Here is a 13,303-nt window from a genome sequence, read left to right on the forward strand (position 1 = left end):
CATTGTTTGTATAATGTTTATCAGGAAATAAAAGACTACATTAATATTCAGCTCAGTGTTAATTATTAATATGTTTCAGAGGAAGGAGAAAAACCAGACAGACATTCTCTTCAATTTGATGAATGTTCCTGAGTGAGACTAGGCTGCATACTCATCTGTTGATTCATATTAGAAATTTTGGGGTCACAAGGTCATTTTACCAACCATCACGCTCAGATATTCCCACTGTCACGTCTCTACCTCTGTTCATCATGTTATAGGAGGAGCAGTGGTGCTTGGAGAGACCTGGACCGTTGCACCCACAGCAGGAACCAGAGCAGGACCAGAGAAACCACGGAGAACGAGAAAACACCAGACAGTGGGAGGAAGAGATCACCTCCAGCTCCCAGTGAGATGTTATCTAACCCAGGACTTGATGCCTCAGCAGAAGGAGAGGTGGGGAAAAAAGATGAGGATGAGGACAGTGGGACGGAGACAGAAGCGGACAGAAAGAAAAGAAGCTTTATGCAGGTGAAGAGATGAGCTGGGCTAAATTGAATTGTGCCATAGTTGTGTTTTATTTATTTTAATTTTTACTGTTCTGTTCCACTGTCTGATAAAGCTCAACAATGTTTTCTCCTGTAGGTAGATAAGATGACCTGATGCCAAACTTTTTTATATTTACACTGAATTATATGAAATAGAACTAGAGCATTGTCTATCATGTAGTCATAGAAATGGCACCAAAGGGCAGCTTTTTCACATTTTATTCCTCTGCCTTAGGACAGTGTGGTGTGTAACAGTGAATAGTCATGACTGTCTCTCACAGTCACAAAGAATGAAATAGCATTTTTTATGCTCCCAGTTCTATGATTTTTACTATGATGCTCAGAGAACAGAAACAGATTACATTCAGCATTATTTTCTGGGGAATCAAGAGTGTGCCTTATGTTGCAGTGTTGTGGTACAAAAGTCAGTCAGAATTGAGGGTCTTCACTGGAGTTCTCAAAGTCAGTCCCCCTTTTATTGCCAGTGGAGTAGCTTCAGGCTCTATACAGATTTAACACCAAGAGTTTTTTTCTCTGGTTTTCCAGTTTTATGAGATGGATTTTCATGTCACACATACAGATGGGGCTGTCCTGGGGTTAATGCTTATGTGAATCCAGAAAAACAAAATCCCGTTTTTAGTACATTTTGTAGTTTGTATGACTGTGTTTATTGATCATGTAGTTGTGTGTACAGTCACTCACCAAAAGTGGACAGTCCTCTGGGTATGACACTAAAGTGACAGTAAACTGGGATATAAACTAGCACCCAGACTCAACCAGGCTGACAATACTGTGATTAATTTGTCCTCCAGCCTTCTGTTTTTGCCAATTCTTGTTCCTTGCTTTATAGACCTTTTTGTCATCTACACAGTTGTGGCACAAAGGAGTTATAGTCTTCTTTCATAATCACTTTGTTGTCATATGATATGTGTATTCTAGAGGCAGGATGTGAGGAAACATTCAAAGAAAGGGGGTAGAAGTGCACAGTTCTCAAGGATTGAAACAACAAAAAGAATATTGTAGCTTGAGCATGAATATTGCTTGACCTTAGAAATTGTACTTTGACTAAAATAATCCTAACTTCAACTCTGGGGTCCATTTACTTGTTTTTTTCTCCCTTCAATTGAGTAAATGCAATCTGCTGATGAAGACAGTGAGAAATATGTCTGAAATCTCCAGCGAATAAAAAGCCACTAAGTGGACGTTAAGATTGTTTTGACGTTAAGACTGTTTGCATATTGCATACAGTACTTTATATGCGTGTGAGCATGTGGATAATGAGGCCCCAAAAAATGCACTATGCACTTGGCACAGATATGCACTTTTTTGTTGCAACTTTAAAATGGATGGCTTTAAAAAAAAAGCCCATTCTTTGTCTCCAGAAAACCAAGGGGTAGCAATGTTTCTGCCATCCATATTCATTTGAAGATGGACAGCAAAGAGATCCCAGGTCTATTTGCCATCTCTGCTACTGCTTCCTCGTGGATCTGTTGTTTAACATGCACACACAACTGGTACAAGATTTGAAAAGGCCTATGTGGAGTGCATGGACTCAGTACCTGGTATAGGCCTGTGCTTAGATGATTTGCTCTAGGAAGACTACTGTAATTTGAGCATAAATGTTCAATGTTGACCTTTAGGATTATGCTCAGACTCTCTTTGCCATATACCAAGTAACTAAGATCACAGCTTGTGGCTAGCACCAATCTCTTGTTCCATTCCAAGGTGGAAAGACATGAAGGGCAGTTTTTAGAAAAAGATAACAGTTTCACTATGCTTTAATGCAGCCATGACCATCCTATCATGGTAGGACACACTTGTAGACCTTCAGAATCAGATATTGAAGTGTTCAGCCCCATGCTGACACAATTTTATACAGGTAACATGAAGGTGGAGAGGGAAAGTTGTAAAAATCTTACAGAAGCTCCTCCAAAGAATTTTTAAAATCATCTAGTCTAGTAAGGTGTGTTTAGACATCTGTTTGGCAGGAATACTGAAATATATAGTCCCTTCAAGTCATGAAGACAGATGTCTTCAGATCGAGTCAGCAGTAATGGTGTACCTGCCTGCCAGTATAAAGCTCTGTAGGGGTCATGGAAACAGTTAGTACATTTATTACTTCTTAACAATGGTGTCTGTGAGCGACAATGAGTGATGTTAAGCAGTTCATAAAGGTCGATCAAACATGTTAGCAGTCAGAAGTATAATGCAATATTAAAAACAATGAAAAAGGGTAATGAAAATGGTGGATGTGGAGAAGAGAGAGTGTCTAAGTGTCTCTGTTAGCCCAAGGGCGAGTCAAATGACAAAGGACTCCACATTTTAAAAGAATAACTAACTTTTGAAACACCTGAAGAGTGTAAAGTAGAGGGAAAGTGCCCACCAGGACTCAACAGGGGGAATCAATACAGACAGTGTGAATCTGTGTGTGTATGTGTGTGTTTGAGAGAGAGTGTGTGTACTGTACTGAGCTCATCAGAAAAGTTTGTGTGGTTGATTTGGTGGAAGGACCAATTGGCAAGTCTACACTGGGCTACCAGCCAGCTACTGGCCATGAGGTGAAGAGAAGGAATGGCCTCACTCCATCACCAGCTGAGTGTGTGCATTTGAGTGTGAGTGTGTGTCTAAATAGCCTCAGTCCATCAGAGCAGCTATTCACCGGTGAGTGAGAGCGTCAGGTCTGTTCCGCTCACTCCATCACTATGTGTGTGTGTGTGTGTATGTGAGCAATACAGGAGTCATGGATATTGATGGGTGTGGGCGCTCAGTCTAATCTCTGCGGCAACACAAAGTACTCGGGTATCCACAGGAGAAATAAGACACGCTGCCCTGTGACACAGACACACTCAGACAGGGAAGTGCAGGATTTAATCTCTTCGTTTTTATGCAGCCATAAAGATCACTTGAAATTATAACAAACTAGATTTAAAGAGAGAATACTGGGAACATGTCTAATAACCAAACGAGTCTGTGAAATGTGGATGTCGTTAAATTTAGCACCAAGTTCGCCCACACGCGCACACACACATACACACCATGCAAAATTCGGGAAAGCAATTACAAGCAGGCAGGTTGATTTTGATTTTAATTGGAGCCCTTGCTGTGAGCTCCACCTGTTACTGTTGACAGCCAACAAACGTAAATGTGGAGTTGTCAGTCCTGCAAAACTCCTTTAGTCAGTTTAATCGAAATTCCTCATGGCCTAATCACCAGTTCCTCCTCCTCCTCCAAGTTCTTCTCATAAATTGGTTGAACAGTTTTAATATGAGGAGGTGATTGGCAGTATTTAGTAAGCTGCATTTTATTATGAATATGATTTTTGCAGAAGTAATGACCATGCTGACTCTTTGAAGAAACTTATTAAACATTTCCTCAGCGCCAGTCATCATGGACTCAGATTTCCAATGATCCAACTTTAGTGTTTTGATTTCTCTCTCTGCTTCCTACAGTGTCTTGCAGTATACTTTCTTTTCATAGTCTCTGTGCCAGTGTCTGGGCTTATCATTTTCATAGAAATCATCTTTTATGCTTGAGTTTTCATACACATAGTTCCATTTCCTAAAAACTTCAGGTTCACACTTCTCTTGGTTGGTGATGTTTTAGTGTTTGATTTACATGCATGATTTCAATTTGAAACTCCTTTCACATTGTTTTGGAGATATTTGTTAAAGGTTTTTGTGTGTGAGCAGCAGAAAATCATCCCACTTGACTAGAAATGAATAATGAAGATTGTGGTAGTGTTTTCCTGTGCTTTTTGCTTTTATTATCATGTAAAATCAGGTCAGAATCTGTTCAGAAACTGTCAACATGCAACCTTACCAAAATTAGTAAAATCTTTTTCACATATTCACTTTTATGTACAGGAACACTACCATATTTGTATGTTAAATGTGAGGCTACAGCCACCAACAGTTAGCTGTTAGCTTAGCTTAGCACAAAGACTTGAAACATAGGTAAACAGTCTGGCTCTGTCCAATGGTTTAAAAAAAAAAAGAAAGATATCTGCTGATCATATATGATATGTGCATATTTACATAGGTACGTGATCAATTTACTCATCACTTTATTTTCCCTCATCCTTGTCATTATCACCCCTACCTCTAAACCCAACACATCACTAACTGATGATGGATTCTAATGACAGAGCTAGAGGTCATTATCATTAGTGTTAGGTCCGTAACGCATGCACACACACACATACACACACCTCAGATAGTCAGATATAGAAACAAAACATACAAACATGGCCACATGTTTGAATATGCTGCAGCACATTATGACCACCTCTCCTCCTCCTCTGCATCTACAATTCAAAATAGGTCCAGCGTGCAAATGATGTGTGACATAAAATTCCCAATTAACTTTATTCACTGTGTGTAAAATATGGGGCCACTGCACAACTGTTCTGTGTTGAAAGAGTGGAGTTAAATTGCCAGGAAGTGGGCTGATGATGCTAGCCCACTGCTGTATGCCCCTGAGCCTATGGCAGTGTTAGCATTTCAAATTGAGTTACACACTAAAGAAGCAAAGCAGTGCGCCACTGCTAACTCATCTGTTTATAGCAGGGCCTGCCTTGTTTGTTCTCTTTATGTGGGTGTTTTCGGTATAGATTTGCATGTGTATGTGTGTGTATGTATCTACTTCTGATTGTTTGTCTTAGAAATATGAAAACAAATTACATTCCTCTGAGTGTGTGTGTGTGTGTGTGCGTGTGGTTGTGAGTATGTAGGTATTTGTGTGTACTTGTATTTTCTCTTGTCCCCTTTCCCAGGAGTTTGTCTATGGGGCTAAACACTCATCATGTAAATCAGTGAGCTATTAGGAGCTGGCTGCTCTTCCTCTGCTTTCTTATGAAGATGAATAAGAACCAAGCCAGTGATAAAGGAGAGAGGGGAGGGAATGAAATGAACTCTGTGATTAAAGTGCACTTCTATATCAGCCTCTTGGTGCAGTATACTTATCTTGTGTGTGTGTGTGTGTGTGTGAGTGTGTGTGTTCACCTAATTTGCATGACTTTCAGCTCCAGTTTATTTCAGTTTAATAGTCTCAGTCATTTGGTTCGTTTTTAAGGTGACATCTGAGTTGAGTACACACTCTCTGTACACATTCTCACAGCATGTGCATGTATCTTCATGATCATATATGCGTGTCCATATATCACATAAGTTCATATAATCTGCAGCACCATTAAATTGCAATTCCATGGCACATATTGCTTTCAGAGAATTAGGTTCACTTACTGATGATTTTAACTCATAATTGAGGTTATGATTATTGCAAATATACAGTGTATTGTATGTGCATATGTGTGTATATATGTGCATGCATGTTTCCACACATTAATTGGCCTGAAGCGCCTAAGCTTGTAATATTCCCTTATCTGTCTGAATGGTGCATAAATCTCTGTTCATATACTCTTATTTTTAAGATAGGTTCATTTGTATGTATGAGTTTAGTGTCAGGTGAATTAGTCTGCGTCTGCATGCACACTGCAGCTCAGGCTGCTTGATTGCAGCATAATTACCATAAATCAAATTTACATTTGTCATGTAATTTAGTTCTCATCTTGGTATTGCCTGGTTAATTTTAGCGTCCACCACAAATAAGATTTATTGTCATACAGATTAATAACTGAAATGCGCACACACACACACACACACACACGCGCGCGCATGCACATACATCTGCCAGGCATGTCTCAAGGGAGCTATCATAATACTGCAACTGTGTGTGTGAACATTTGACACTTCAGATACAGTATTTCATCCCTCAGCTCTCGCTCTCGCAGCCACACGCCCCTTCACTTGTTCTTGTACCAGCCAATTTACTGAGTGGGTGTTCTGATTCAGATGTGTAGATGGCTGGGATGCACTGCAAGAACTCATCCACAGGACAGATGTCACAGCACAACCTCCACCCTGAAAGTGTTCCCATGTTTGTGTTTGGTTGATTCAAACACATGTCCAGAATTACATAACTATGGATTTTTACCACAGAATGTACTGACTCTTGATTGCCTCTAATGCATTATGTACTGTGGAATCTTTGGGTTTAACACACACCTTGAGGCAGAATAAGGAGAACACTGCTTTAGCAAGACGTGATCTAGAAGCTGCATTTGGAGCAAAACTAACATTAGAACTGGAGACAAAAATAAAGCTGTTGGGAGCCAGGTGGCCAAAGCCATGAATAAACATCATCTTTAAATAACTGCAGCTTTTGACAAATAAATATGACAACAAACTAAAGGAAGGAATTGCACACTTTCTGATCATTTCTTCTCCGATGTTTGCTTTGTTTGAGTTATTCTAGGTATCTAAAGAGCACAGTGAGCAAGTTTTGTGGGCAGTGTGGCCTGTCAGACATAGAAATACTTCATGTTGTTTTTGTTGTGCAGAGACCAGTGAGAGGAACTAAGTGATCAAACTGTGAGAGCTAAAGGGTGATATTTCTCCAACCAAAATATACAAAGCAGGTACAAATGTCCCCTATAAGTTAAGTTGCACAACTCATGTCCGTGTGAATGAAACTCAAGAAGGACTAATACAAGAGTGATACTATTAATGTATAATTTCAGTTGTTACCAATTAGTTGAGATGTCCGAGCTCTTCTTCAGGAATATTATATGACTGAACAAGAGTACAAGTACTGACACATAGTATGGGACTACAGATATACTGTGTACTGTATGTGTTTTATTCCAAAATCTGGAATAAAATTCTTTGCCCTTCACAAATATCTAAAAGCAAAAGTGTTATATTAGTGTTTGAACTGGCTCCTCAGTGTAACTTCATCATCTATATTAAACCAAAACCTGCAGAAACTCATCTGTGTCAGCTCAGCTAATGTCAGCTCTGATGATTTTGTTGTTTTTAATGTTTTTAATTGGCTTTAGAACTTGAGGAAACAATTAGCTGAACTGATCACACAGTACATTAATAAAGCTGGCAATAGGGTGATTTAATCACATGTATTGATGGGGAAAGTCCAGCTACAGATGCAAACTGACAGCCTCTCAGCCGTGAAATTATACATTAAGACAAAGCGCAACTCATTTGAATACATCTGTTGGGGGAGGGCCAGTAACACAAAAGAGCTGAATCCCAATCCTCAGTCTGTCAGTGGAAATTTGGAGAGCAGTGTAGAAGTACTGGCAACTGGCTATGACATGTTGCGGTCATTTGTTAAACCCTTCATCTCTTCAAATATAAATGTGCATTTCTTGCAAATTAAATAAATTCGAATAGCTGCTGCATTTCCAATTCTTGTGCCACAGTGGTAATGCTGACTACAGTGGCCTTGAGGTTCAAAACACAACAACATTGGATGAAACACAATAGAAAAATGGAAAATAAATGTCAGATGTTGTTGTTGTTGTGTTTTCCACCTGAGGGCCACCACAGCTGACACCACAGAACTTTAATAACCCAGGGTTTATAAGGATTGCTACACACACAAGTACCTTTAATTGATGGAAATTTTTTTCTTAATGTGTAGATTTATTTGAACTTTTTGCAGTGCATCTGTCTACTTCATTCCTCTAATTCCTGTCTGTTTTTCAACTTTGTTTTTGTGTTTCTCATAACAGGGGGATTCAACAGGAAGATGTTGCCCGAATGAGTTTTTAATTGCATTATGATTATTGCTACCCTAAAATGGAAATGACCGGATATTATATTTTTTTATGAGAGAGCGAGGGAGAGACAGGAATTGTGAGGAAAGGTAAATTTTTACCATGTTACAGGCTATTCCACCCATTCTAGTATGTACGTACAGAAACAGCATAACGAATGACCATCATTCACATCAGGCTTATGTGCTGTGTTATTGTACCCTCGAGAGGAGGAATGTGTGTGTGTGTGTGGGTGAGTGTGTCCATTTATGCACCATGTTTAGTATCATAAATTAGAGTAGGACAGCATTTAAAAGACAAGAACCCAAAACACAAGATATAGATGAAAACCATCCATCAGCACGCCGTAAAACTGTGTCCAAGGAAGCATGACTTGGGTTTTTCTGAGCGTACTTGTGTATCTGTGCTTGTATGTGTGTATCTGGATTGGCTCCATGCAGGAGAACCATTTGACTTGCAGCAGGAAGATGCATGCAATCAGAATGCTAAGCAGCAGTTTTAAACAGTCTTAATATTGAGAAGGTGTAGGGCAATAAATTCACTTTGACACTGTGTGCTGCTTCTCTGGGCTACAGCTGCTGCTGATCAGCAGGTACACACACATTTTGGTTGTAAATACTGATGCCCTCACTAGTCAAAACAGGTTTCTTTTCCACTTTATCTACCCTAGTCTGTCCAACTGTGGAGGAGGGAAGGGAGGGGTGGAGGGGGAGAGAGGAAAGAGGAAGATGAAGGGAAGTGAGGGGACGACGGGTGTAGACTAAGAAAAAGGACTTGGGGGAAATGGAAAAGAGAAATGGAAAGAAACAGGTAAAGGAATAGCCAATGAGAGAGGAAACAAGAGGGCAAAGATGAGAGGAACAGGGGGAAGATGAAAAGCAGAGAGGGCACAATCAGTAGATAAAGGAAGGAGGAGAACGAGAGGTGATCGGCAAATGGAAATGGAGGAAATGGAGAGGTAAAGGAGATGTGAGGGTGTAGAGGTTAGACAGAGAGGGGCAAAAGAGAAATTGTAGATAAACAGCAGGAGAGTTAAAGGGAGTGAGGTGAGGAAAGGATGAAAGGAGAGGCAGCAAGATGAACAGACAGTAAAGGTGATGAAGAGAGATGCTTCATGTCCACCTGAAGTTCATTAGCAAGAATGTTTTGTGGGACACACCAGGTATCATGTGATGTCCTGTCCTTAATGAAGGAGACTGGAATGTGTGCGTGTGTGTCTTACTCCTCATCTTGTCATATCTTATTTCATAAATCAGGCTTAATATTGTCTACAGAAGCTAATGACCTCCACACCAGTCTATGCATGTCTGTTGCTTTTTTTTCCACTTTATTTCCATTTCTCATGTGGTATTTTTCCCTAGTTTTTTTTTCTCTTTTCTTCCTCTGCTTCACAGGAGACAGCGTAGAGCTTCTTATCTAACATGCAAAGACATTTTCAAACATCTTTTCGATTGGTGCGATTGCCAAATTGGCCCCAACAGTTGGAGATGATCAAAAATATAAAAGATTCAAAGTTACAAAAACTCAACAGTTAGATAGCCTGCAAGCTATAGCGTTTGATGTTGATGTCTATCCTCAGATCACTGAAACATCTATGTAATATTAATCCTGGCAACTCTCAGAATGAAGGAGTAGTGTGTGCACATACAGAAGCTCTCATCCATAGTCTTTGCACACACATACAGTAAGTCCACACTCAGGCATCCAGCAGTAAAGGTCCCATGCCATCTATAGGCAGCTCAAAATGGAGAATGTGGCATTAATATTCATATATTATTACTATTCTGGTACCATAGCTAGCTGTTGCACAGTTCTCCTTAAGGCCACAGTGAGCTCTTCAAAGCAAATGGAATTGTGAGTACTTTAACATATATTATAAAGGCCTGCATTTTAAAAACCCTGCTATGTATATGTATGTGTGCACTTGCATAGTCCACATTGTCTTCTCTGAATGCTAAAAACCCTTTGACTGAACCACTTTAGTGTGGAAATCAGTGGGGCATCTGAAACTGGAGAAATGCTGCAACAAATATATACACACACACATGCACTTAAATTGCTGCAGGCTGGTGGCTTAACTCCTTTCATATGCTATAGGCTCTCCTCACACACCTGTTCACTCATATGTGTGTGTGTGTGTGTGTGTGTGTGTGTGTGTGTGTGTGTTGGCTCAGAACATACTATGACAGTTTGGCCCTGTGGTCACATCCCCGTGGCTGATATCCCCTAATAATCTCCCTCCCCTTTCCATTCAACCACTAACTGGAAGCATGTGTGTGTCACGAAAGTATTACAGGCTGCATGCGTGTGTGTGGAGAGAGATAGAGATAAGAGGAGAAAGCATGTTGTGTGATGGAACGTAAGACAAATCGCAAATACGTAGTATTCACAGATTTTAGTCTGGATTTAAATTTTTAATGTGACTGAAATATTGAAGCCCTCCACCTGCCTGCAGCGTGTATCTCCTCCAACCTCTCCTCACCTCCTGTTCAAGGTTTTTTAAATTCTGGACAAGCCTTCAGATCTCTCTCTTTATATATATCTCACTTTCTTTCTTATCGCCTTCCTCCTGTGCCCTGATGTTCCCCCATGTCCTCTTTCTCTCCCCCATATCCTGTCTATCATTGCTGCCTTCCTCAGCTTAAGTCATCTCCTTCTTTACTGTGACCAACTCCTTTTCTCTCATCTTCCATCCATCCTTTCAATCTACTCTCTGGCCACTGCTTGTTTCATTCTCTCTGTTCCTATCACCTCCCCCCACCCCTCCTTCCCCCCTTTTTTCTCCCCCTGTCCGTGCATCTGTAGCCCTCTTTCTCTCGCTTTCTTTCTCACACACACATGCATTTTCTTTCTCTCTGTGTCTCTCTCCATCGCTCCCTCTCTCGCTGTCTGTTCTTCCATGAAATTAAAGCGCTCTAAGCTGCTGTTTAATCAGAGCCTGTTTGGGGAAAGTGCTGCGATGACAGAAACTGCCCATCCTACGTGTCTGTGTATGCATGTATGTACTGTATGTGTGTGTGACCACAATTTCATATGATAAAGAGATAAGGCATAAAGGTGCATATTTCGGAATTTCTCCATGTGTCTTTTTGCATATGTGTACAGTATGTGTGGTGAAAGATATGTGTTTAGATGGCCATTATCCATAAATAATCAGCATTAGCAGGTGGTGTGGCCTGATACAGGGATGATTAACTAAAGATCAGGATTGTTTACTGCTGGGAGCTGGATAAATGAGCACAGATCAACAAAGCTAATTAAATACCATTTTCCACCACAAAACAGTTTTTAATGACTCTGAGTTTGACATGGCGGAGGTGGGAAAGGGAAGGCATGAAGCCTGTGAGCTGGTGAAAGACATGACATCACTGACTACAACTCATTCTCTGTCCGCAATTCTTTTTCTAATTAGGGTGGTTTTGTTTAAAGAAACTGTTTGAAATGGTTATTTAAGAGGATTGAAACCAGTTCTCATGTCTGTGTGTTTAGTATGGAGTTGGAGCCAGGAGGTGCTTAGCTTAGCTTAGCATAGAAATCAGAAGCAGGGAGAAACAGCTGGCCTGGGTGTTTTGTTCCATGCAAAACAGATATGTGAAAATGAGTTTGCAGATTTACTAGTAGTTGTGTGCAGCCATTATTTCTTGGCAAACAACAGCCAGTGGGGGGATAAAGTTGATGTTTTCGCCTAGTTTTCTGTCTTTATGCCAGTCTAACAGACCTCTGACTTTAGCTTAATACTTGATGTGCAGTGGTATTGACCTTCTTTTGGATTTCCTTTAACTCTTGGCAAGAAAGCACAGAAACATCTTTCCAAAAGCTATCTTTCCTAACAGAAGTTAGCTTCCAGGTAGATTGACACAGGTAAGACACAGGCCCATGTAAGACTGAACTAAAGCTAATGCTAATGCTAAACTAGTACTCTTTTAAAATGAGAGGTACTTGGGTCAGTTAGAGCTGTTTGCATGGCACAGATAGGGGTATTCTTCACAAGCTGAACAAATCTCTCTGTCTAAAGTCTCTGCTTTAGCATAGTTAGATGCCCTCACACATCCCAGCTCTTATCAGTGTTACAAAAACACAGAATGGTGCAAACTGCTATATCCTCAAAAAGCACACTCTGACAGATACAAACATTCATATCAGATACAAATAAACAAACACAGGCATTAGTGACATGCTGATGCTAAGTACACAGAGCTCACAGTTGCACACAGACTCACGGGATGCACACAGGTGTTGTGTAGACACAGTCACACAGCCGCTGAGGCATAGTACAAACATGACTGATTTATGTGATTTTATAAAATTCCAGACATGCTAACCACACGGCTACACTTAGTGTTTGTAAATTTGCAATTTATAAGTGTGTTTGTGACAGTTGGGCAGGAAACATATTGTTTGTGATTTACTGTGGAAATCACATTCCCACAAGTGACCACTTCCCTCTCCAATCTGTCTGTAGAAAATCACGTTGATAGTCATTCTTCAGACCATAGCTCTCGACACTGTGGTGCAATCAATTCCTGACATGTTCCACATATAACCTCTAGATGGCAGTAGAGGTACAGCCCACTAGCGGATTATTGTGATTGCATGTGTGTTTATGTGCGGTTGTGTGCGTGTACCTGCAAAAATCTGTTTTGTGTGAGTGTGAGAGAGACAGAGTGCGCAAGAGTGATCAAGCGGGAAAAAAATTCCAGCAGTGAAAGGTACTGAAGTTTTATTTTACCTGTGCTCCCACGCACATTGTTGTACAGACATTGGAGGGAAAATTGTCTATTCTAAATCTTGTTCATGCCACCATTTGTCTCTATAATCCATGGCAGAACAATAGGCTGATGTGATCAAACAGTATCATCGTGTTCCCTGGTTATTAAACGTCATGTCTGACCCAGATTCCCTCGCAGCAGTTACTGTCACACTCACTACCTTTCCTAGAGTTGAATATAATGGAATGGGGTGGAATAAAAAAAGAAAGGAATGACACGTAATTTTATATTGACGCAGGTTTAACAAGGCAGTCGGTGTTGCTGTCAAACCTTCCTCCTGAGCAAAAATTAGCAATTCATCATTGTCCAATGGTGGTTTGCGGTTTACTGTGTCCTCCTGCTGTACAACACATTCATTTTCTACTCTTTCTATG

The 13,303-nt window shown here is 40.4% G+C and overlaps 1 protein-coding gene across 2 annotated transcripts in view; it reads left to right on the plus strand.

Moving 5' to 3' along the window:
• The window catches only part of LOC108886345 (WD repeat-containing protein 49), a 30,544-nt gene extending 24,643 nt beyond the window's left edge, over nucleotides 1-5,901 (plus strand). For both annotated transcript variants that reach the window (XM_018681166.2, XM_018681167.2), the window contains exon 19: nucleotides 261-5,901. In XM_018681166.2, coding sequence (XP_018536682.1) covers nucleotides 261-392 — 132 coding nt within the window. In that variant the 3' untranslated portion in view covers nucleotides 393-5,901. The remainder of the gene's footprint in view (nucleotides 1-260) is intronic.
• Nucleotides 5,902-13,303: the final 7,402 nt, after the last annotated feature.

The sequence above is a fragment of the Lates calcarifer genome, linkage group LG21 (genome assembly GCF_001640805.2).
Source record: "Lates calcarifer isolate ASB-BC8 linkage group LG21, TLL_Latcal_v3, whole genome shotgun sequence".
Classification (NCBI taxonomy): Eukaryota; Metazoa; Chordata; class Actinopteri; family Centropomidae; genus Lates; species Lates calcarifer.